The sequence below is a fragment of the Nanorana parkeri genome, unplaced genomic scaffold, assembly GCF_000935625.1.
Source record: "Nanorana parkeri isolate BGI_ZX_2015 unplaced genomic scaffold, ASM93562v1 scaffold962, whole genome shotgun sequence".
Lineage (NCBI taxonomy): Eukaryota > Metazoa > Chordata > Amphibia > Anura > Dicroglossidae > Nanorana > Nanorana parkeri.
Genome location: NW_017307230.1, coordinates 573,461 through 597,603, shown reverse-complemented (window position 1 = coordinate 597,603; position 24,143 = coordinate 573,461). Strand labels below are relative to the sequence as shown.

The 24,143-nt window shown below is 47.1% G+C and overlaps 1 protein-coding gene across 2 annotated transcripts in view; it reads right to left on the bottom strand.

The window, feature by feature from the left end:
• The window catches only part of TIE1 (tyrosine kinase with immunoglobulin like and EGF like domains 1), a 39,129-nt gene extending 15,468 nt beyond the window's left edge, over positions 1–23,661 (bottom strand). For both annotated transcript variants that reach the window (XM_018566610.1, XM_018566611.1), the window contains exons 1-12: positions 23,491–23,661; positions 19,835–20,122; positions 13,710–13,820; positions 11,690–11,845; positions 11,462–11,593; positions 10,659–10,799; positions 8,861–8,989; positions 7,594–7,739; positions 6,221–6,365; positions 4,760–4,918; positions 3,994–4,131; positions 1,779–2,069 (exon numbers count right to left, since the gene is read on the bottom strand). In XM_018566610.1, coding sequence (XP_018422112.1) covers positions 1,779–2,069; positions 3,994–4,131; positions 4,760–4,918; positions 6,221–6,365; positions 7,594–7,739; positions 8,861–8,989; positions 10,659–10,799; positions 11,462–11,593; positions 11,690–11,845; positions 13,710–13,820; positions 19,835–20,122; positions 23,491–23,548 — 1,894 coding nt within the window. In that variant the 5' untranslated portion in view covers positions 23,549–23,661. The remainder of the gene's footprint in view (positions 1–1,778; positions 2,070–3,993; positions 4,132–4,759; positions 4,919–6,220; positions 6,366–7,593; positions 7,740–8,860; positions 8,990–10,658; positions 10,800–11,461; positions 11,594–11,689; positions 11,846–13,709; positions 13,821–19,834; positions 20,123–23,490) is intronic.
• Positions 23,662–24,143: the final 482 nt, after the last annotated feature.

Below are 24,143 nucleotides of genomic sequence, written 5' to 3'. Positions count from 1 at the left end.
ATGGAGGGTCATGTTGGAGCATGTGATATCCCAGTGGTGGGTGTAATCAGAAAGGTATAGAGAAGGGCCAGAAGCAGAGTAATGTCTACCTTATGGAAGGTCTGTTGGAAGGCGTGATATCATGGTAGTGAATGTAATCAGAAAGGTATAGAGAAGGGTCAGGAGCAGAGTAATGTCTACCTTATGAAGGGTCATGTTGGAGGGTGTGATATCATGGTAGTGAATGTAATCAGAAAGGTATAGAGAAGGGTCAGGAGCAGAGTAATGTCTACCTTATGAAGGGTCATGTTGGAGGGTGTGATATCATGGTAGTGAATGTACTCGTAAAGATAGAGAGAAGATCAGGAGCAGAGTATGTTCTACCTTATGAAGAGTTATGTTGGAGGGTGTGATATTCATATGATGAGTGCATCATAAAGATAGAGGGAAGGTCGGGAGTAGAGCATTTTACATCTGCAGTGTGATCTGTAGTCAGAACAGAGAGTGGATTGGGAAACTGAGTTTTTGTGGTGCCTATACATTTCAGGTGAATTCTGCAAAGATTCCTACAGTAACATCAACTAATGCAGGCAGTCCCATTTGCACATCACATATACATATTTGCTTCCTGCTTAGTTGCACTGCGCCGTTATTATGCTTTACCGTTCTACTCTCTCAGTGTAAACCTGCTGAGAAGAACAACTCAATCTCTAGGTGGCATATTATGTACCAGGTCTATTATCTGCTAAAACCCAAGTAAGGGTGCTGACTGAAATTTTCTGACATATAGACCACTAGAAGAAGGAATCCACAAATTTGCATATATAAATACACTCCTTAAAGTAAAAAAACCATGTAGTAAACGTGTCAATGTTGCATCAACGATATCTTCTTAGCCTGAAAATAATAAGTTATAATGTGCACACACAGGAAATACAATATTATCTCCATTTACCCTTTTTTGTAATAAACATAAGACTCATAAAATGAATACAAAACAGGACTCAGTCCCCCCTCTCCCATTAAGGACTGTTGTACACCCCCCCAACCCAATAATGTTGAAGACATTCCCATTCCCATGCAGGAGTCTGAGATATACAGTAAGTAGATTAGGGGTTGTTGGGTGGACCTATCCCTACCTTGCTGTTGAGGACCTAACCCCCTAACAGGATTCTGAGAAGTAATTTTTAGGTGGAGGTTGATGGATAGACCCTTCCTAGCTTTTGAGTCTCTGAGTGCCTACCCCCATGCTTGGCTGTAAGTTAGTAGATGGTGGTTGTTGGATGGAACCACCCTTGCTGTTGAGGACCCTGCCTTCCAAGCAGAACTATGAAGTATTGGTAGGATTAGATTGTTGGCTGGACCCACCATTGATGGATGGACTTGGCCTTGCTGTTGAGGATGCTCCTCCCATGCAGCACTATGAAATATTTGTCAGTTTAGGATGTTTGATGGAGCCACCCTTGCTGTTTAGGACCCTGCCTCCCATGCACAACTATAAAGTATTGGTAGGTGGAGGTTGTTGGATGGACCCACTATTGATGGACAGATTAGGCCTTGCTGTTAACGATGCACTTCTCATGCATGAGTATGAAATATTAGTAGGTTTAGGATGTTGGATAGACTCACGCTTGCTGTTGAGCATCCCCCTCCAATCCAGGTCACTGATTTATTAGTTGGTGGATATTATTAGATGGGCTTACCTTTGCTGTTTGAGGAACCCCACCTGCCACCCCGCCCCCCGCCTCTCATGGAGGTCACTGATTTATTAGTAGGTGGAGATTGTTGGATGAACTCACCCTTGCTATTGAGCATAATGACGTAGGGATCAGATGGAGGCCCCAGGCTGGTGCAGTGGTAAATAAAGACTCTGAAGATATACTCTGTGTTGGAGCTGAGGCCGTTGATCCCTGTAGACAAGATATCCATGGATGTCACATTCTCCACTCGAATAAGGCGGTTTGGAGGATGATAAACCCTGACCAGGAAGCCACTCCCAACACTACTGTAAGTAGGCAGCTGCCAATTAATGTTGATTGTGTGACGGTCTTCTTTGGAGTAACCTTTTATTTCTGGCTTCACAGTGGGCTCTTGGGGAAATAAAAGAATAAACATGAATGAGCGTCCAAAGCAGCAATGAACCTGACAGAGTTGAGGTGGTGGAACACTGGACTTCTATCTTAGATATACCCAATTGGGTATAGGAGTCCTTCATATATACAGTCAGCTCTCTAGTATGCTATGACCATATACTAGGTCCTTCAGGTAAAGAAAGAGAAGAGAGGTCTACCTGGTTTTAGCAGTTCAGAAACAGTTTACTAGTTGCAAAGTTCATATAAAGTGTTTTGGGGGTTTATAATGCTCTTTTCATCCGGGTTACAGGCACAATAAATACAATTTCAATTATTACTGTATATACCAGTAACGTGCGGTACCTCTGGTTCTGGGCGAGGCATTCCCCAGCCTCGCCCCACCCCGCCCACCAAAGGCCCGCCCCCTTCCCGCCGAAGCCCCTTCCACAACCCGGTCCCCAAGCTAGTGTGAAGGAGGAAGGGTGGAGACTGGGAGGAGCCTCCCTGTCCCTCACTTGCTCGTAACTGTTGAGGCATCGAGATCGATGGCCTCATTGTTTTGTTTTTTTGTTTGGACAGTTTGGACCATTTGCCATTGGTCCAAGCCATTCACAGAGCTCGCGCCTCTAACACAGAGTAGAGGCTGTGACGGCTCTTGCCTCAATAGTTAGGTTACACAAGCAGTGCCAAAAGCCGGATGCAGTGCTGCCTGTAACAGGCAACGCTCCATCCATGACAGGTTACACGGCGGGGAGGATTTCCCTGCTGTGTAACCCGATAGAAGCCGATCTGAATGGAGAAAAAGCTGTCGGGACTAGTAGAGAATTAGAACAAGCAAAATAAATATATAAAATACGTCATAACAGAGTCTTCAAATGTATCGTCCTGTGTATAATATGTCAAAACCCAAAAAGTCCCCCAGCATATAGCTACTTACTGTAACCAAACATATACAGTAGGTGCATATAAGCAGGGCCGGATTTACACTCTCTGCTGCCCAAGGCCAGGTTCCTCAATGTATTTTTTTGACCTGCAGGCTGCATACAAGTGATCTCGGCGACATCGCTGAGATCACTTGTACAAAATGAGCGGAAACTTCCCCGCTCTACATTCAGCCCTGCTAGTCTGAAGCAGGGCTAAATGTAGAAAAAGAAAATACCCGCCTGGCACCCGGAACTGCATGCCTCGGGTGTTGGGCGATAGGAATACCACACCCCTCTGTTGGCCCTCTAATCCCTGCTGCCATGAGGCCGGGCCTTGGTGGCCTTGTGGAAAATCCAGCCCTGCATATAAGCACCTGTCTGTCTGTACTATGGGTGAATTTCAAATATTGGATTGTAGCGGAAGGGTGCAAGATTGCATTTAAAGGAGAACAGGAGTACACAAACTAGCGTCCTCCCGTCACCCAAAGCTCAGTATATAGGGAGCTGCAGCTCGCGGTATACTGAGACGCCGCAGCCGGGACGGATCCCAACATTACTGTCTGGATCCGCCCAGCTGCGTGAGTGACAGCTGGCTCTGCCTATCTAGAGGCAGAGCCAGCTGTATCCGCCCCCTCCCCTGTCCGTTCCGCCAGTCAGCGCTGGAGGATCGGAGCGGGGAGGGGGGGAATCCATGCAGGGAGCCGTGAGTGACAGTCACGGACTCTGCAGGGAGATGATCGAGAAGTGAGCGAGCGACGGTATGTGTTCTCTCACTTCCCGATCTATTGAGCCGACCTGTCACAGTTTCATTGTCACACGTCGGCTCAGATTATGAGGCTGAGTGATTTTCACTCCCCTTATAGTTCTCCTTTAATCTTCCTTATACTGCTGCTGTTTAGATCCCTATGGAGTCGGGGCCGGTTCCTCTTTCGACCCCCGCTTCCATTTCACCTCTCACCACAGCCATTCCTGATTGCATCAGCGCACCCATCAAATCATTTTAAAACCACAATTCCTACCTATACAGTCTGTTTCCAGAACGGCAATCGGTCCCAGGGGTCCTTCCCCACCAGAGCCCGGCCGGCTCAGCTGATAGCGCACCAGGTAAGCAGTGACCGGATTTAGGTTGGGAAGAGTGATGTTGATATTTGGCTCCACTGTGAATAGAAAGGACAATGTTAGGATGTTAGTAGACGGAATTCCTTCATCATGTAGCTGCCATATATGGGTATCAGTCATATCACATACATGTTATAAATACTGAAACGTGCTTTAAACTGCCATATGTCGGGTTTGGTGGGATGGACAGTTATGCTGACAAGCAACCAGACGGACTGACCGCTTTATGACCAGAGACTGGTGATGCCCAGATGCACCACATTTATCAGTAGCGGCCGTTACATTCACAATGACTCCATGACTAATTTGTATGCGGACATATGAAGCTTTTCCTGGTCTTCTCTGGTATTTTTTATAGCAGATTGACAACTACACAGGACTGTAAATAAATACATTTTAATGTATTTTTATTTATACTGTAATTGTATCTAACAAGTGCAATATTAAACAGACACACATTGCCACTTTCAGGCTGCAGTGGCGTCTGCAGACTGAATTTTTTTTTTGTGACAGTGAGGCTTCCAGCCTATATTTGATCATTATGTTACAGCAGACACAGTGACATAGTCATCAGTCCGGATGCATTGTCATTGTCGGTTTCAATGTCTCCCGGCAAAACCTTTTGTGCTAGTAAAGTTAGTGTGAAATGTACAGTAATTGTTTTACCTATTAGGCTCTGCCGGTCAGATTTCATGCCCATGGGTTGGTATAGCACCTTGATGGATAATATGGGCCCATCTCCAGAAAAGTGATGAAGTGGCGCCATGATGAGCTGTCTGCTGCGCCTCTCCAGTAGACGTGGCGGTTCCAAGGGGGCCGGTGGCACTGCAGGCCAAACAATATAAGAATTATATGTATATGTTTAAACAACAACTGGTCACAGTGTCAAGAATCCTGAAAAAGTTTTAATATCTAAAGCCAAAACTTTTTGTTGGAATTTCAGATAGAGTAGGGAAGGGTTAAAACCCCAGTCAGGACTTTTTTTTGTCTACACTTATTGACATCTAGACACAAGAGGAAGTAAGGGGCAATCTCTCCAAAGTGGGAGGAGACTGGTTGTCCCCGATTGACACAGGGTGGTTGCCTTGGACAGTTGTCACACAGGTGAGGTGTCCCCAGTCCCAAGCTTTCCCCTCTACTCCAGTTCTGGTGTCAACTCCAAATTTTTGGATTTCCCCTCACTTTTAGTCCCAGTGGCGATGGCCACCAGGAGACATAGAGAGGGCAAGTATCTCCCCAATGGGGACACTGATAAACTAATTACTTAATTAAAGCCTGACAGAGGATCTGTAAGAAACCATCTGTTACTGAGTATGTGCACGGTCCCGTTTTCCATGCGCGCGGGCATCGGCAGGGGCATCCCAAGGCCGGGTGCCACCCAGGAGCAGGGACAGGGTGACACCCCACCATGATGTCACCGCGCATGCGCAGTCATCTAATTGACGCCAGATGCAGGCTGCATACAAGTGATCTCGGCGACCTCACCGGGATCACAAGTACAAAACAAGCGGCGGCTTCCCCGCTGTACATTTAGCTCTGCTTGCCTAAAGCAGCGATAAATGTAGAAAACAACTACCCGCCCGGCGCCTGAAACTCCATGTCCCGGGCATCGGGAGATAGGAATTCCACACCCCTGCTGCCCCTCTACTCCCTGCTGCCCCCCTACTCCCTGCTGCCCCAAGGCCGGGCCTCAGTTGGCCTTGTGGGAAATCCGGGCCCCCGGTGGCACCTGTGCCGCTCGCTGTCCACTCAGATTCTGTTCCCAACCCCACAGTCTTTGGGACACGAGGTGCAAGGGAAGCCTCCTCACCCATCCAGTCTCCAATCAGGTATGTGATAGGATCAAAGCCCGCACCACTCTGTCCCAAAATAAAAAATAAAAAAGTTTGGACTTCAGATACACTTCAACCGTGTGACCCGGTGTGTTCCGTTGGCGTTCACCTGACCCTAGGACACACCTCAGCATCCATATGACCCAGCAACAGGAAGCCATTGGTGATGTACATATTTTCAGATCATGAGCTGGTGGAAAGGTCTACAAATGCCAGTTACAGACGATGAGACAATGTGCGATTTGAGTGTCGGTCTTTGATGTCACTGAAAAACTGGAAGGCCGAACTGTCTTACCTTTGACTTCTACGCGAAATTTACGATTGTCCTGCCCACCACTGGTAGACACACGGCACTCCCATAATCCGTTGTCATTCAGAGTCATGGTGGGTATGGTGAAGGTACAAGTGCTACGTTCTGAGTCCAGGAGGGCATTGCTGGCCTGTGGAAGGGGGAGAGGGAGAAAGAGAGAGAGACACAGAAATAGAGAGCGAGAGATTGAAACAAAGAGGACGTTGGAGAGAAGGTTTAGATCGAGGGACAGGAAGTGAGAAAAAGAGATATGATTGATAATGTAATAACCTTCGGGGTGTAGCAACATTATTGCATATATGTGGATACGAGCAATGTATTTCCTGTACTATATACTGCATACATAGAGAACGGTGCTGTTATTTAACAAAAAAAAACAGGTGAGGAGATATCCTGTAAAGGTATTAATGGTAATAGTGGAATACCTTTGGATATTTGGATCACCTTAGATGGGCACTTTGGGTAGGTTTTATGTGTGTGTAAAAAAGTCAAGGGGGTCTATTGATAAAAAGTCTGTGAATGTTTGATCTGTGCAGATATACCACATTATGGCCACTAGCTGGCGCTAGAAAATAAATACTTCTTTCCTGTTAAAGGAGAACTATGGGGTTAAGGCTTTTCCCCATAGTTCTCCTTAGGGTAACGGGAGGACACAAACTAGCGTCCTCCCGTCACCCTAGGCTCACTATACCGCGAGCTTTAGCTCGCGGTATACTTAGACGCCGCAGTATACCGCGAGCTACTATACTGAGACCGCAGTATACCGCGAGCTACTATACTGAGACGCCGCAGCTGAAGCGGATCCCGACAATTATGCCAGGATCCGCCCAGCTGCGTGACTGACAGCTGGCTCTGCCTATCTAGAGGCAGAGCCAGCTGTACCCGCCCCGTCCGTTCCGCCAGTCATCGCTGGCAGATCAGAGCGGGGAGGGAGGAATCCAGCCCCTCCCCTGTCACGGCAGAGAGCCGGTGTGTGTTCGCTCACCTCCCGATCTACTGAGCTGAGCTGTGACAGTCTCATTGTCACAGGTCGGCTAGAACTATGAAGTGAGTGAAAAGCCCCCCCCCCCTCATAGTTCTCCTTTAAACACAAAATCCCGTTGTTAGAGAGCTCAGTAGCTCAAGCTAGAATTATTACAAGCAAGACAATGAAAAAGAGAGTCTGAAGGTAAACACCTTCTGTTATGTTATCTCTTTGGAAAACTCATAGTGCCCTATGGATCCTATGCACCCCGGAATGAATATTTGCCCCCAAAAAAATTTTCATTTCAAAAAATGGAAAAATATAAACTATGAGTTTAGAAATATTTAAACGTTACAAAAAAATGCAAAAAATTAATAAATGACCGGCGGCTTACCGTGATGACCGATCCATCGGGTCTGCGTAGTACTATACTCCCCAGGACGGGCTGGGGGTTCCCAGAGGCGGCACACGTCAGCACGGCTGTGTAATTTAGATTGAACTCCACCTGAGATGGAAGATCGATGATCTGAGGATGATGATCTGCAATCAAGAAGAAAAAAAAATGAATGAAATGTAAAAATGTGGATACCGGCTTCGACTGTTCCTGCTCCCAATCTTCACTGGACTTACAGAACCGGATCTTATGGATCTTTCCCCCAATCCTCTGTGTTACTGCAGCAGTGATGGTGACATCCCTAATTCAGTTATTGCACTGGTGGGTCAACCAGACAGCAGCCATGCAAACCCAATGACATACTGACACTTGGGGTCCCCGAACAATGACACACTGACACTTGGGGGTCCCCGAACAATGACACACTGACACTGGGGGATCCCAGAACAATGACACACTGACACTTGGGGACCCAGAACAATGACACGCTGACACTTGGGGGACCCAGAACAATGACACGCTGACACTTGGGGACCCAGAACAATGACACGCTGACACTGGGGGATCCCAGAACAATAACCCACTGACACTTGGGGACCCAGAACAATGACACGCTGACACTTGGGGGACCCAGAACAATGACACACTGACACTGGGGGATCCCAGAACAATGACACACTGACACTTGGGGGTCCCCGAACAATGACACACTGACACTTGGGGGTCCCCGAACAATGACACACTGACACTTGGGGGTCCCCGAACAATGACACACTGACACTTGGGGGTCCCCGAACAATGACACACTGACACTTGGGGGTCCAGAACAATGACACACTGACACTGGGGGTCCAGAACAATGACACTGGGGGTCCCCGAACAATGACACCCTGACACTTGGGGGTCCCCGAACAATGACACCCTGACACTTGGGTCCCAGAACAATGACACACTGACACTTGGGGTCCCAGAACAATGACACACTGACACTTGGGGTCCCAGAACAATGACACACTGACACTTGGGGCCCCAGAACAATGACACACTGACACTTAGGAATTTCACAACGCAAACACAATGATGATAGGGGCTCTAGTCTAGAACAATGGAACATTGTCATTTATTGGTGTCAGAACAATGACACTCTGACACTTGGGGCCCCAGAACAATGACACTCTGACACTTGGGGCCCCAGAACAATGACACTCTGACACTTGGGAGCTCGGATACCACACTTTTGTTTACAGACAGTGATTGGAGATATTACCTGACTTCTCGCAATGTTGTCCGTGATAACCATTGGCGCAGACACAGCCGCTAAACCTGTTACAGGAGCCTCCGCTTTCACACTCACATCTCAGGGCACAGTTTGCTCCGTATGTTCCAGCAGGACATTCTGCCAATATGTAAATGAGAGTCAAATGACATTGTATGTCTGCGTGAATACATTCCTAGTGTTAATATATACAATAATAGTATCCATTTTCAGAAAAGCTCCACCTTTTATTATTGAAAATCCACCCCTGAGCTCCAGTCGGTGACTTTGTTTAGGCCGAGATGATGTAATCAGTCTGCTGCAGGCAGGAGGAAGCATTTCCTCAGTCTCCCCTCCCCCAGTGATCAGTCTGCTGCAGGCAGGAGGAAGCATTTCCTCAGTCTCCATTCCCCCAGTGATCAGTCTGCTGCAGGCAGGAGGAAGCATTTCCTCTGTCTCCCCTCCCCCAGTGATCAGCCTGCTGTAGGCAGGAGGAAGCATTTCCTCTGTCTCCCCTCCCCCAGTGATCAGTCTGCTGTAGGCAGGAGGAAGCATTTCCTCTGTCTCCCCTCCCCCAGTGATCAGTCTGCTGTAGGCAGGAGGAAGCATTTCCTCAGTATCCTCTCCCCCAGTGATCAGTCTGCTGCAGGCAGGAGGAAGCATTTCCTCAGTCTCCATTCCCCCAGTGATCAGACTGCTGTAGGCAGGAGGAAGCATTTCCTCTGTCTCCCCTCCCCCAGTGATCAGTCTGCTGTAGGCAGGAGGAAGCATTTCCTCAGTCTCCCCTCCCCCAGTGATCAGCCTGCAACATTGTAACTTTGTAGCAAGTCACAGGGTGAGAGGATCCAGCAGGGGCTGATCTATATAAGACATTTGTGCACACATGATTGTGCCATCTCTGAGCCAGCATCCCAATCGTGTAGTCATCAGGGCCGGTTTTCCCACAAGGCCAACCAAGGTCCGGCCTTGGGGCAGCAGGGAGTAGAGGGGCAGAAGGGGTGTGGAATTCCTATCTCCCGACGCCCGGGACATGCAGTTTCGGGTGCAGGGCGGGTAGTTGTTTTATACATTTAGCCCTGCTTTGGGCAAGCAGAGCTAAATGTACAGCGGGCAACAAGCCGCCGCTTGTTTTGTACAAGCGATCCCGGCGATGTCACCGAGATCACTTGCATGTAGCCTGCAGGTCTGCCATTCTCCATGGGGGGGGGGGGGGGGGGGGGTCTCGTTTTGTACATGTGATCTTGGCCATCTCGCCAAGATCACTCCATGAGGGGGTTGATAGGTAGGGGGGCGCATTGAGGAACCTGGCCTTGGGGCACCATAGAGAATAAATCCGGCCCTGGTAGTCATAGGGAGTCATAGGGAGCATATATTCATAGGGAGGTATTTACCTCCAGGGTTTCTTAAATACTCTAAGGTGAAGCCAGCAGACCCTGAGGTGGAGAATTGCGCCCATGCAGTCAGAAAATAATTTGTGAGGTCAGGTACTGATGTTGGATGAGAAGAACCGGCTCATAGTTGGCCTCCTAAAGGTGTCCTGTTGGGTTGAGGTCAGGGCTCTGTGTAGGACACTTGAGGTCCTCCACACCAAACTGGTCAAACCACTAGAAACACCTGAACTCTGAACTTTTTTGGGGGAAAGCGGATTGCCTATACTTTGTGTGATGGTCCACAAACTCTTGGCCATAGAGTTTATCCTTCAGTCTTCGTCATGAATGGTCTACACATATGGACCATACAAAACTGAACATCTTCTTTCATTAATATCTTATATGGTACAATGAGAGAGAGAGCACAATGACTTCTGTACCTTTTTGACAATGGGCGCCGGTCCAGCCGCTTCCACAGGAACATCCATAGGGGTCCGGCAGGCAGAAGGTGAGCCCCTTACAGCCCTGGTCCCTCTTACATGTTTCCTGACAGTTTCTGCCGAAGTTCCCCTCTCTGCAGGCTGTAAAACAGAGCAGCTCATTCATGTATCCATTCATTCCTTCATTGTGTACAGTTATTTGTTGTTTACTTTAGCCAATGAGTAGCTGACTTAAAGGGGTCTATTTATAGACTATTCACATGGCCATTACTGCTGCGTTATATCTATAAAGGTTCCTTCTGTGCTGACATGCTAAAACGAACACGGGAATGTATTTTTGATTTTGTGTGTGTGTATGTAATGCCACATTATGACCACTAGATGGCGCTGAGGGGCACAGAAAATGAATACTTATTTCCTATGCTCCGTTAGCTCCATCTAGTGGACATAATGTGATATTACATGAAAATATTCAAAATATCATTCCACTTGTAAAGAATAAACTAAAGAACATTTGTTTTGGCACATATTCACACAGAGCGAACGTTCATAGATATTCTCAAGGCAAATGACTCAGCTAATTGTTTATAATTAGACCCCATAGTGTATGTGAAGCCAAAATCTTTTATTTTAAGTTAGGATAGAGTCTGGTTAAGACCTCTGTCAGGTTTTGTTATTTTTTGCTTTCTGTTTCCCATTGGGGAGCTTTTCCTTCACTTCCTGTCCTAAGGATAAAGAAGGAAGTAAGAAGAGATCTCTCCAAAGCCAATAGATACCCGGAATCTAAAAGGAACTTGACTTACCCTTCTCACAGCGGGTTCCCATGAATCCCGGGGCACAAATACACTCCCCGCTCACGTCATGACAAACTCCACCATTTAGGCACCCAAGGCAATCCTTCTGGCAAGATGGCCCCCACTTGTTCTCTGGGCACCCTGCGTGTGGAGAGGAAAGAAGAAGGTGAAAGAATGTCAGAAAAGTAGAAATCAGGAGGCCCAGTGCTTACAGGAATCATTGTCCTTAATGCTGACCTCGTACGATGAGTCTGAAGAAGGCGTTGGCCAGGGGTGTTGCTCCTGTGAACCCTCCGCTGTACACTCCCGCCTGACTAAGCTGCACATTTTGGAGAGTAAGCCGAGCGATCATGTCACTGATCTCGTTCTTGTAGGTGTTCTGGAAAAACGTTCCTAGAATGGGAATGGCAATGGATTACAACAAAGCTTTGTTTGCATGGACTGCTGACTCTAGAGGACCAATCACTGGGGCCGCTGAGTCCAGATGTCCGGGGTAAAAATCAGCAAACCCAAGAGAGGAATATATAAAGAATGATATATACTATATATATACACATATATATATATATATATATACATATATATATATATAATTGGGTGCGGAATGGCCTCCTAAGTAGTCTGACAGGCCTAAGGTTCCCATCCCAGGGTCTGGTTCTTGTTGTATGGTGGGATGAAAAATGAGTTGAGCACCAGTTATTTTAGTCTTTTTACCTTTTACTGCTGAACTAAATTCTAGGTAAGAGGGTTCAGAGTGCAGAATACCAAAAAGTAACACAAGAATAGGACATGTATTCGGGTTGTAGTATTTATAGTTGTAGGCCTTTTAAGATAAGCCCCTGGGGATTTGTTGGTCCTGTGAGAGAAACCAGACAGATCCATGACCCAGTAAGAGCAGTCACAGCTTCTTGAGTTGCAGTAGACCACTCAAATCAGTCTGGCTCTTGACCCTCTGATCGCAGTCAACAAATACCTTGATCTGAATGTGTGATGACTCATTCTTACCATGTCCAACAGTACCTTCCACCTAGCTCTTCCATGAAACTCTTCAGAAAGAAAATTCTTTGTAAGCCCAGCTACCTCCAGAGATATAATCCAGCTTAAGTTCTGGGCCTCCAGCACATGTCCTAGGCTGAGGTTAGGCCCTAGTACATAGACACTCTAAGTCACATGTGTCAAACTCAAGGCCCAGGGACCGAATCCGGCCCGCCAGGCCATTTCCTAGACTTCTACTTTCAGATCTAGGTATTAAGTTATTACTAAAACCAGTGATAATGGAATGCAGAGGCAATTATGATAAACATTAGATACATTTATATAGTTTTACAGGCCTTTTGAGGGCAACCATAATGTTGATGCGGCCCACAATTAAATTGAATTTGACACCCCTGAAGTGGACATCCTTCTCCAGGCAGAAGCCCATGAGGTACACTATGGAAAGGTGCTCCCAAATATTTATTGTCTGTCCAAACCATACCTCTGAACAAAGACCTCGGGGATTGGTTGGGTCAGTCAAATATTCACAACTTTGTGATTGTCCTTCCCACTCTGATTACTGGAACCTTCTCAGCAGTAACAGGCAAAATCAATGAACATGCTGACTGAAGGAGAACCAGAAGAGTCCAGAATATAGTAAAAAGAGCTCAGGCTGGTTACAGACTAGCTGCAAAACACACTAAATTTAGTGAGGGACACACCAGCTTGGGCCCCTACATATACCTAAAACTAGATATGAGCTCAAGTTCAAACCAAACCCAGTCCAAACCTGAGCTCCTCTGAACTGGGAAGTGCTATGGGCCACCTACCCAATCAGCTGCAGGCTGGAGCATTTCCCACCCCGCAGCTTCACATAAATAAATGGATGCTTATGCTGATGTCATTGACCTTATATCGTCACATGGCCATATTAGGTCAATGTCATTGGCCAAATAGAGCCATGTGGCCATACAATGTCACTCCATCCCACCTCTTAACTTACCGGCAGCTGCAGGCAGGGAATTCCCCAGCTGCAGCTGGTTGGGCATCAGCAGAAGAAGCTTCCTTCCGTGTTTGCAGGGGCTCCTTCCCTGTTTAGAAGAGCTCAGGTTCGGACCAGATCCCTACTTATAACATCATCAGCCTAAAGCAATGCTTACATTGTTGTGTCCCACCAGAGGACCAAAATACATATTTTACAAAGGTGTTTGGGGGTTCTGGGTGCCTTAGAATAGCCTTGGCAATATATAGACTCAAATTACCCCCCTCCCCCCATCCTTACCATTATATTTCCACATAATATCTGCATGTGATGCCTTTGTCACTTTGGCCTCTAAGTTGGCATCTTGGTTGATGCTGACGGTTACAGTCACTCTCAAAGGTGTCAGATCAGCTGAGGAAATAAAAACAGCCACAATAAGTATTCAAAGAGTTAATTTACCCCTTTTTTGACAACATATTAGAAGACAGGACCATGAGGTCCGATATTTTGTTGAGTTGGAACTCTGGGGAGGTTGAAAAAAAAAATTACCATTTTCATTTACTTGCAATTTGACTTGGAACTTGCTAGAAAATTTGACTGCTCCAGGAAGAGTCGATTCTCTATTAATCCTCAATAGCCCAGCCCCCTCCTTCGCCATAGAAGATCACAGCCCTGACCCCTTAATGGAAGTGTCTAATTACTGTCAGTGCTGGCCCAGAGGACACTATAGAGTGTCACTTGAGTAAAAGGTCTCAGCCTGCTTGGCATCCAAGATGGCAGCATCTGGCAGACGTCTTTGGGCTTTTGAATATTCGAACAAGGGAGGCTTCTACAAATAAACAACATCAGTAAAAGAAGATTTTTGTTGAAATAAATGGTCTGGTGACAGGGTCTCTTTAAGACCTGCTGTGGGCTGACAGCGGATTTTTGTGGACTGTCAGATGCTGTAGAAGCTGCCAGCCATATTCATACCACCGCTGGTTCCAGCAGCCCAACATCTAGAAGGTGCCAGCCCAACATTCTCCATATTCACACCACCGCTGGTTCCAGCAGCCCAACATCTAGAAGGTGCCAGCCCCCACATTCTCCATATTCACACCACCGCTGGTTCCAGCAGTCCAACATCTAGAAGGTGCCAGCCCAACATTCTCCATATTCACACCACCGCTGGTTCCAGCAACCCAACATCTAGAAGGTGCCAGCCCAACATTCTCCATATTCACACCACCCCTGGTTCCAGCAGTCCAATGTCTAGAAGCTGCCAGCCCAATATTTTGGGTTTGATAGATGGGTTCCATACTCTAATTCGTTTATTTCCCTCAAATTAAAGACTATAGGTGACAACACTGGTTGGTAAATCAGTGCAGCAGAGGCAGTGTTGTCAGCTCACTACAGGAAGTTAGGAGATCACAGGAGTTCTGGTAGGATCACCGGGTATCTTTCCGTGCCTGCAGCATTTTTTTAAAATTCTTTTGTATTAACCATGACAATTATAAAATATTACAAGTTGTCATTTCATTCATATTTCTTACCAATGACACCAATTTGCAATTTGTACTCTTTCTCTAACCTTTGGCCCTCCCAGCACGTCACTGGTGGGAATTTCAGTTAGGGCCAATTGTGGAGCGCTCAGAGCGGGGGTGTGGAGTAGTGACAGACTCTGTCACCTCCCTCAGCCTCTGTCCTCAGCGGCTGCTGCTCGTTCCTGTCACACAGGAGTTCTAGCAACAGTGCCTGCTAGAACTCCTGTGTTGGAGGTGACAGGTTGAATAAAGTGTACCTGTCACCTCCAAATGTTATCACACAGGGGATTTGTTAACCCCTGTGTAATAGCAATACAGTTAAGTTTAAAAATAAATACCCTGTTTCCCTGAGAATAAGACCTAGTACTATTTTTTGGAATAGCTAAAATATAAGACCTACCCCGAAAAAAAGACCTAGTTATGACCATTCCCAGGGCCGGTGGTGGCATAAGGGGGAACTTGAAGAGCCGCGGGAGAGGCGGGAGAGAATCAGCGGTGCCAACTAAGCCAGCGCTAGAGGAAGCGAGGCGGCAGAGCAGGGAGCAGAGCCGCATAAGCCGATGCCTCCTCTATGGCGCCGGCTCCTGTCACAGGCGGAGTGATACCAAATGCACTCCGCCTGTGAGGAATCGATAGTGAAAGCGCGCTTCCCTCATTCTGGCCAGCGATTGGTTAGCAAATTAGGAAAGGCGCCCCTGATTGCCCTGATCACCATATTTTTCTTAAACAAAAATACCAAATATGATATAATAAGTCTTTACTGTTTGTGTTCCTCAAGCTTTAAATCATATTTAAATATAGGTCCTATGTGCAGTGCTCTATCGGTATGTCGCATTAGCAGGGCTATTATCCAAATTTCAGTGTAATAGCAATACAGTTAAGTTTAAAAAATAAATAGTAAAAAATATTAAAAACGTAACAAAATAAAAATGTAAAAAATAAAAATAATAAAACAAACAAAATGTTTCCAAAGTAAATAAAAATGTAATAAACGAAAACCAGTCCCCCTCCCCCCATCTGCACGCGAATAAACGCGCAGTGTTTTCAACTGCGATTGTGTGCAACCGCACGGGCAGGGCTGTATTGCAGCAGGAAAACGCTCAATCTGCCTGGCACGACTGTGGTGCCATTAGAAAATAATGGCACTGACAGCACAAATTAAAATTATTAAATCAAAACAATCTAAAATATAAACAATCAACGTCCCCCCCTCAGCGGGCCGCGGTAAAATTATCAAACGTTGACCAGTCCACGGCGATAAAAAGGTTGGGGAGCACTGGTTTATTATCTCATGCTGAATTGTTCATTTAACACCTTTTGTGATTTGACTACTAAGCATTTAGTGATGGCCGGGGCTGTAGACAGCCTGGCTGGATTTGTAGTGGCAACTATATGGTTAATCCCAGGTGTCTAGCCTTACCTGCACCCCCCTGGGCAGAGTGAGACTCTGTCATATTGTGGGACAGCCAATGGTGGATACTGTAATGTGTGTACAGTACAGCAGCCAATCACTGGGCCCCTCTCAGCCAGTGGTGCATGCTGGGATAAGGTACATATATGGGTGGGAGCTGCCATGTGCTCTCTCTCTCTCGTCGGGACTAGCCATGGATTAGGGCTGGGGTCCTGTTCAGTCTGCCCCCCAGGCTAGGCCGAGGCCTGGGGGTGGGCATGGGCTGGAGTGAGGGAAAAGGTTTCCCTGAGGCCTCCAACATGGAGAAGGCCTGAGAGATGAGAAGAGGAAGATAATAAGGACCAGTGCAGGCTCTTGAGGCTCCCTGGAACTATGTGGGCTTCAGAGTATGGTCGGTATCTTTCCTGTGATCTCTGCATCCATCTGGACTGTCTGGTACATCAGTGGTGATGTGATGTGGTCGAGTGGATCTCCATTGCTACTTTTACAAGGTCCGGTGAGTCTGGAGCTTCTGATGGTTACCCCTAGACACCTAGAACCCCTCTATCCTCTCTCCCCACAGAAGATGTTCAATAAACAGTTTACTTAGCACTCTACTACTGGGGTGGACGTCAATTTATGGGCACCAGAAGAGGGACGGTCAGTTCTAATGGGCGCAGCTGGAAATCAACCCCCTAGACCAGTGGTGGCGAACCTTGGCACTCCAGCTGTTTTGGAACTACAAGTCCCATGAGGCATTGCAAGGCTCTGACAGCCACGGACATAACTCCCAGAGGCAGATGCATGTTGGGATTTGTAGTTTTGGAACAGCTGGAGTGCCAAGGTTCGCCACCACTGCCGACTAGATGTGGACCGGGCAAACAGCGGTGTGTAGCAAATGTAGGAAGAGCATTTGCTTGCAAGATTTTTTAAGACCATTTCCATGCAAAAAAAAAACACTTTAAAGAGCCGAGATGTACTGATGTTTTTTTTTTTGTCCCGACATACACTTTAAGTGGTTCAAATCAGGGCTGTAGCTACCATGGGGCGAGTGAGGCACTCGCCTCAGGCACAGCTGAGAGGGGGCGTAGCCAGGGCTGGCCTGGCTGCGCCCCCTTGCCCCTTTTGCCAAGGTGAGCACAGGGCGCCATTGGCAACAGGGGTGCCAGGCAGCCAACACAGCCGCGGCTCATCAGGGAGACGAGGAGCGGCACAGGCTCTAGCTTCTCCTCGGATCCCCGTTTCTCCCCCGCCTGTATGGACAGAGGACTTTGTGTCCTCAATCTCTTTTTCAATTTCAAAAGGGAAATGTCAGGGGCATGTTTAGACCTCTAATATTTCCCCTAAAGCCCCCACAACGGGGGGGGGGCACAATTTTCTGGAGAGGACACAATTTTCTGTTCTTGCCTCAGGCGCAAAAGGAGCTAACTACGGCTCTGGTTCACATAAAAAAAAAAACAAGCGCACTCTACTGAACATTCAATATTCACCATAGCGTACATGTTTGGATACAATCTCTAATCTGGTTGTTTTCAGACATCAGCTGTCTGGTGTTCTGTAGACTTCCTCTTGTTTTCTGCAGTGAGACCCCTAATCATTTCCTGTTATTAGGACCCTTCCTCTATCGGCGAAGTCCACCATCAGTGAAAATGTCTTCCTTAGCCATCACCATCCCAGGAACTGTGAAAGTGAAGCGGGATTTCTCCGAGAACCCGCCACCACTCTCTATCATCTCTCAGGCCTCAGATGCCATCAACGTTACTTTACAAGGCAGAGACCCCGAGAAGAGGAAGGAAATCTCAATCAGAGAAGGGAAGATCACAACAGGAATGCCCGACACCCGTCAGAAGAAGAGAATGGTCTGTGTACAGTCTTCTCTGGGCAAATGCTGATTAAAGGAAAGTTGTTTCCAAAGAATACGATTACAATGACGTCCAAAGTCATGGAAATTGAATGTTGTGTCTTTAAGTCAGGCCATGACCTCAACACCACCACAAAAGACAGAGGCAGAACATAATCTTTGGTTTTCACCAGTTTCTATTGGTTTTTTTTGGTTTCGGAAACTCTTTACTGAGATTCTAAATTCTAATACGATAACAAGATCTCCAATAAATCCTGGAAGACATCAAGCCTTATGCTGGCCATACACTGGTCAAAGTTCGAATGCTGATTTGGCCAAAATTTGAGCCGTGTGTGGCCCCGTGGTTTTCAGACATCAGCTGTCTGGTGTTCTGTAGACTTCCTCTTGTTTTCTGCAGTGAGACCCCTAATCATTTCCTGTTATTAGGACCCTTCCTCTATCAGCGAAGTCCACCATCAGTGAAAATGTCTTCCCTGGACATCACCATCCAGGGTTCAGGGGTCAGTATAGTAAGTGACAAAGGGTTCAGGGGTCAGTAGTAAGTGACAAAGGGTTCAGGGGTCAGCAGGAAGTAACACAGGGTTCAGGGGTCAGTAGTAAGTAACGCAAGATTCAGGGGTCAGTAATAGGTGACACAGGGGTCAGTAGTAACACAGGGTTCAGGGGTCAGTAGTAAGTAACGCAGGGTTCAGGGGTCAGTATTAAGTAACACAGGGCTCAGGGGTCAGCAGTAAATAACACAGGGTTCGGGGGTCAGTAGTAAGTGATTCAGGGGTCAGTAGAAAATAACGCAGGGGTCAGTAGTAAGTGACACAAGGTTCAGGGGTCAGTAGTAAGTGATTCAGGGGTCAGTAGTAAGTGACACAGGGTTCAGGGGTCAGTAGTAAATGATGCAGGGGTCAGTAGTAAATAACACAGGGTTCAGGGGTCAGTAGTAAGTGACTCAGGGGTCAGTAGTAAGTGACTCAGGGGTCAGAAGTAACACAGGGGTCAGTGGTAAGTGACTCAGGGGTCAGTAGAAAATAACGCAGGGGTCAGTAGTAAGTGACACAGTGTTCAGAGGTCAGTGGTAACGCAGGGTTCAGGGGTCAGTAGTAAGTGACGCAGGGTCAGGGGTCAGTAGTAAATGATGCAGGGGTCTGTAGTACGTGACGCAGGGTCCAAGGGCTGTCACTGGGAAGCGGAGGTTAATGGTAACGTAACCCTCTTGTGGAACTACAAGTCCAATGATGAATTACACATGGCTTACAAAGGCATGACATGATTTGTAGTTTCCCCACAGCTGGGGGTGCCAAGTAGGGTTGCCACCTGTACAGGATTCACCCGGACAGTTCGGATTTTGAATGCTGTGTTCGGGTTTCATGGCAGCAGAAACCCGGACACAAGATGTCAGGCAGACAGGGGCAACCAAAATTAGGATAGGGGCTACTGGTCCCCCACTGAAAATAGTGTCAACTATGATATTTACATATGAATGGGTGAAGCTATTTACATACCAATAAGCCGCCACTCATTCTCCAAAAAAAAATGTCTACACGTCGCTTGAGTGTTCGGGTTTCGCTTAAAGAAAAGGTGGCAACTCTAGTGCCAAGGTTGCCAGCCGTTGCTCGGAAGTGGGCACAAGCTGTGACAGGACGGTACAGAGACTTACCAGAGGGACTGTTGTAGGGGTAGAGGATTTTGGTTTGCTCAGTCGGGCCCTTGGCGATGCAAAAAAACACTCCCACCAAGGCCTTGGAGGTGAATCTGACCTGCAGTTCATTGTCATGCGATCTGGTATGGGAGGGCGCTATGGGAGCGATCTTCACGATGGTATTATCCCGCTCAATGCTCAAGTCCGAACTTTGCATTTCCCGCTCTCCGGTGATACATGACAGAGTCAAATTGGCCCGGCGGTGCTCGGAGGCAACTGACACCAGCGTGACATCGAGAACTGCCCCTGCGGGAGACAAACCACAATCAGAAACGAAGGCAAAAATACAAGCAGTGCCCAGCCCCCAACCCTGCCAGAGCCCATGTAAAGCTGGACTGCAGACAGATATAAAAGACACAACGCTGTATTCACCAATACATCCTCCAACGTATTATCATTTTCAATGCAAGCAGTGTAAATACCTGACTTGGTATCAGGCTTTTGCAGTCCCTGTACAGCAAAGCTCAGACATGGAAAGGGAGAAGCAGCACAATGAGGCAACGCTGATAGGAGGAGAAAGCAGAGTGACAGAGAGATGAGCTCATCAGGCTGCTGCTTCTCCTCTCACTGCCCAATCACGGGGCTGGGGAGGAAAACGGTAAGTGTTTTGCGCAACTACAGGAAGGAAAAATCCGGTCTCCTGCCCTGCCACATAGGGCTTTCCTGTGTGGCAGAGCTGTTTAAATTTCAGGACTGGATGGACACAAATACTAATCCCTTTTTTAGTTTCGGGCTGTGCTGCTTTGGAGAATTATTCTCATTTCCTGTCTGATGAAACCATTGTTAGCAGGACAGGAAGTGAGGGGAAATCTCTTCAATTAAGCCTCGGATGGCAGTAAAAACCAGACAGGGGTTCTGATCCTTCCCTCTATCCAAGATTTGGGTTGTCACCAGAACAGGATAAGATGGGAAATCTTTCAATGGGGACACTTGTTCTGGTGTCAGAGACTTCCCTCTGTCGGGCGCTGTGGTTGCAGGTCTGATGGGGAACAGGCAGCTACACCATATAATGCCCACCGGGGGGGGAGGGGTCACTGACTCCGGGTCGTTCTTTGACTGATGTCTGAATGGGGAGGTATCACCACTTAGGGCACTTAGGGCCACCAGCCCAACATATATAATTTATCTTGGCCTAGGGTGCAAATGCCCTTCTACCCCCTGCCAAGTCCTCCTCTGCATCTATTGGAGTAGCTACCCAGGGGGATATACATGGCAACACACAAAGGTGGGCGGGAACACCCAAACCTCCCAGGGAGTGAGGAACAGGGATTGGGTCAACCATGAGTCCAACCATGAAGCCAAGCTGCCAACATTTTGCCTAAAAGATGAACGATTTGGCCAGTTTGCCCGTCCACCAAACCTCTATCTGTGTCCTAGCAACCAATGAGCATGACATCAGATGACTGGTGGTTGGCCCGCACAGCGTCATTGCTCACTAGGATGCAGGTGGGTGCACCATATTAACTTATGATGCTGTGGGGCCCCCAGCATCTCAGGAACAAATAATGCTGTGTGGACTACACAAGGTCATTGCTAAAATGTTAGTGGCCCCACAGCGTCATTGGTCATTGGTTGCTATGTGTGCCTGCCTGTGTGCTAGAAAGCAACAACGCCGTGCAGCCCAGCCACTAGTATCCTAGCAACCATAATGTTGCTAGGATGCTCACACCCCGTCATTGGTTGCTTGGGCAAAGGCAGCCTTGGGTTTTGGTTGGATGAATCCAGATTTCTGGCTGTGTTCGGGCAAAACTCCAACAGAACCAAACCCAGACCAGTTCACTAATCAACTAATCAGCAGTCAAGGATTATGGCCGGGAGATCTCTCTGTTGGAATATCCAAGACATATAAGAAGGGGATGACTTCTGTACATTGGATTTGATAAATGCTTTGATCTCCGACACCAGATTCCATTAGTCCAATACTCTTTGGAGGAAGATTTTCCCCGTATATATCTTACTGGTCATACTGAGCAGATGAGTAAAGTTGTCAAAGTTAAAATTCCACCGATGTCTGGAAATCAAGAACTTCAACACCTTTCAATCAGCTTGTAGTCAATAAGAAAATGAAACAAACTGAGGTAACCTACCAACATCTCCACCATATACACCGATCAACCATAACATTATGACCACCCGCTTAATATTGAGTAGGCCACTTTTTTCCTGACCCGTCCAGGCATGGACTCCACTGGAACTCTGAAGGTGTGCTGTGGTATCTGGCATCAAGCTGTCAGTAGCAGATCCTTTGAATCCTGTAAGTTGTGAGGTGATCGGCCTCCATGGATCGGACTTGTTCTTCCAGCACATCCCACAGATGATCGATTGGGCTGAGATCTGAAGAATTTGGAGGCCAAATTATCACCTCAAACTCGTTGTTGTGTTCCTCAAACCATTCCTGAACATGTGACAGGATGCATTATACTGCTGAAAGAGGCCACTGCCATCCGGGAATACTGTCTCCATGAAGGGGGGGACTTGGTCAGTAACAATGTTTAGGTCGGTGGTCCGTGTCAAAGTGACATCCACATGAATGTCAGGACCCGAGGTGTCCCAGCAGAACATTGCCCAAAGCACCACACTGCATTGCAATTCACTTCACCTATCAGTGGTGGTAATGTTATGGCTGATCGGTGTATATTACCAACAGGGGGTAGGTTGGTTTGATCCATATGATTGTTCTTGTGTTTTAAAGCTGGATACGAAGTGGGGGGATATTGTTCTAATATCGCTTTGTTTGACCAACTGAGAGCTCCATGATCTAATGGGCATACATGTATCTAATGGGCAGCTCCATGATCTAATGGGCATACATGTATGTATGTATGTATGTATTAGTGTGCCCAAGGCTGCTGCCCCAACAGCAGTAAAAGTTCTTTATGTCCCCAAGGGTAAAAAAAACAAACACTATATTGAAATTAATTAATTAAAAAAATAACTATTGGGGTGACTAAGTCTACCTCAGATTAATGGAAGACATGGGGTGGACCACTAAGGTATGGTTCAATGGGATCCCCATGGTACAAGCTACACGGGGCTTTGTATCCTCAAATAACTGCCGAATGTTGTGGTATTGCGCAATCACATACAATGCTACATCCAGTTATCTTCCAGATTCACCCTTATGCCTTTTTTTTCCCCAATGCGAAACCCAATGGAAATGCATCATAAGGTATGTCATCATGTGTCTTTAACATGCGTCAATACACGTAACAATGCACACTGACGCCCATTGATGCGTTTCAGTGTTTTCAGTTTAGTGATTTCAGTGTTTTCTTTCTTTGAAGTAAAAATATAAAATAATGAGGTGAAAGAGGGGATATTTTTGGGTAGAAGAACAGATCAAGGAGCTTCCCTGACCCTCAGGAGTCCTTTAAAGCCAACAGAAACCTTAAAAACCACCAAAAAACACCAATAGCTTCACCATCCCCCTTGACTCCAATGCATTTCCCCTAAAATGGCTACATTTTGCTGAAACCTACAGATTCCTCTTCCCACTTGTCCTGCCTGGGCCTGATCTTTTCAGTCAAACACACACATAGCCACCTGAAGCCCTCAGGCTCATCTACCATGGACACTTTTTTCATGTTCCTACAGAAACTAAAGGGGGGTTTTACCTGTTTTTAGAAGTAAAGAAGTGAAGAAGAGACCCAGGACCAGGAGGAACCTCAGCATTGTCCCAGCGGTGGCACAGAGGTGAAGATCGCCCAGCTTGATCCACGTGTCCAGAGATCAATACTAGATCCTCATCTTTCATATAGCCCGGGCACGGTCCTTAGAAACAGATCCTCATGAGATATTCCCAAAATAATAATCCTGTAACTCAATCTGATGCTGGAGATGTTGATGGTGATTATGATGTTGACTCCAGAAGATTCCGAGCCGTCTACTCCCGACAAGACAGGTTCCCAGAATTTGCCACAAGGTCAACGGAGCGAAGGGGTTCCCAAGCCCAGCTGGTCCTCGTGTTATCTCAGCAGTAGAGACATCTCCAATTGCCAAGCTCTGCGGACGATGAAGAACGTGGGACTGGATGTTTCTGGATTATTCCATAACTCCTGCGCCCTGCTTCTCTCCGGCGTTCTCACGTCAGCCACCTCTGACTTCCACAGCTTTCTGGGATCTGGCCATGGAAAGAGGAAAAAGGCGTAGCAGGACTGCGAGTACAGGAAACCCTCAGAACTCAGCTCTCAGCGATGGCCTCTGGTTGAGGAAATCACAGTCTGAGTAACTCTGGGAATGGAAGATGACAAAGCCTAACCCCCCTTCC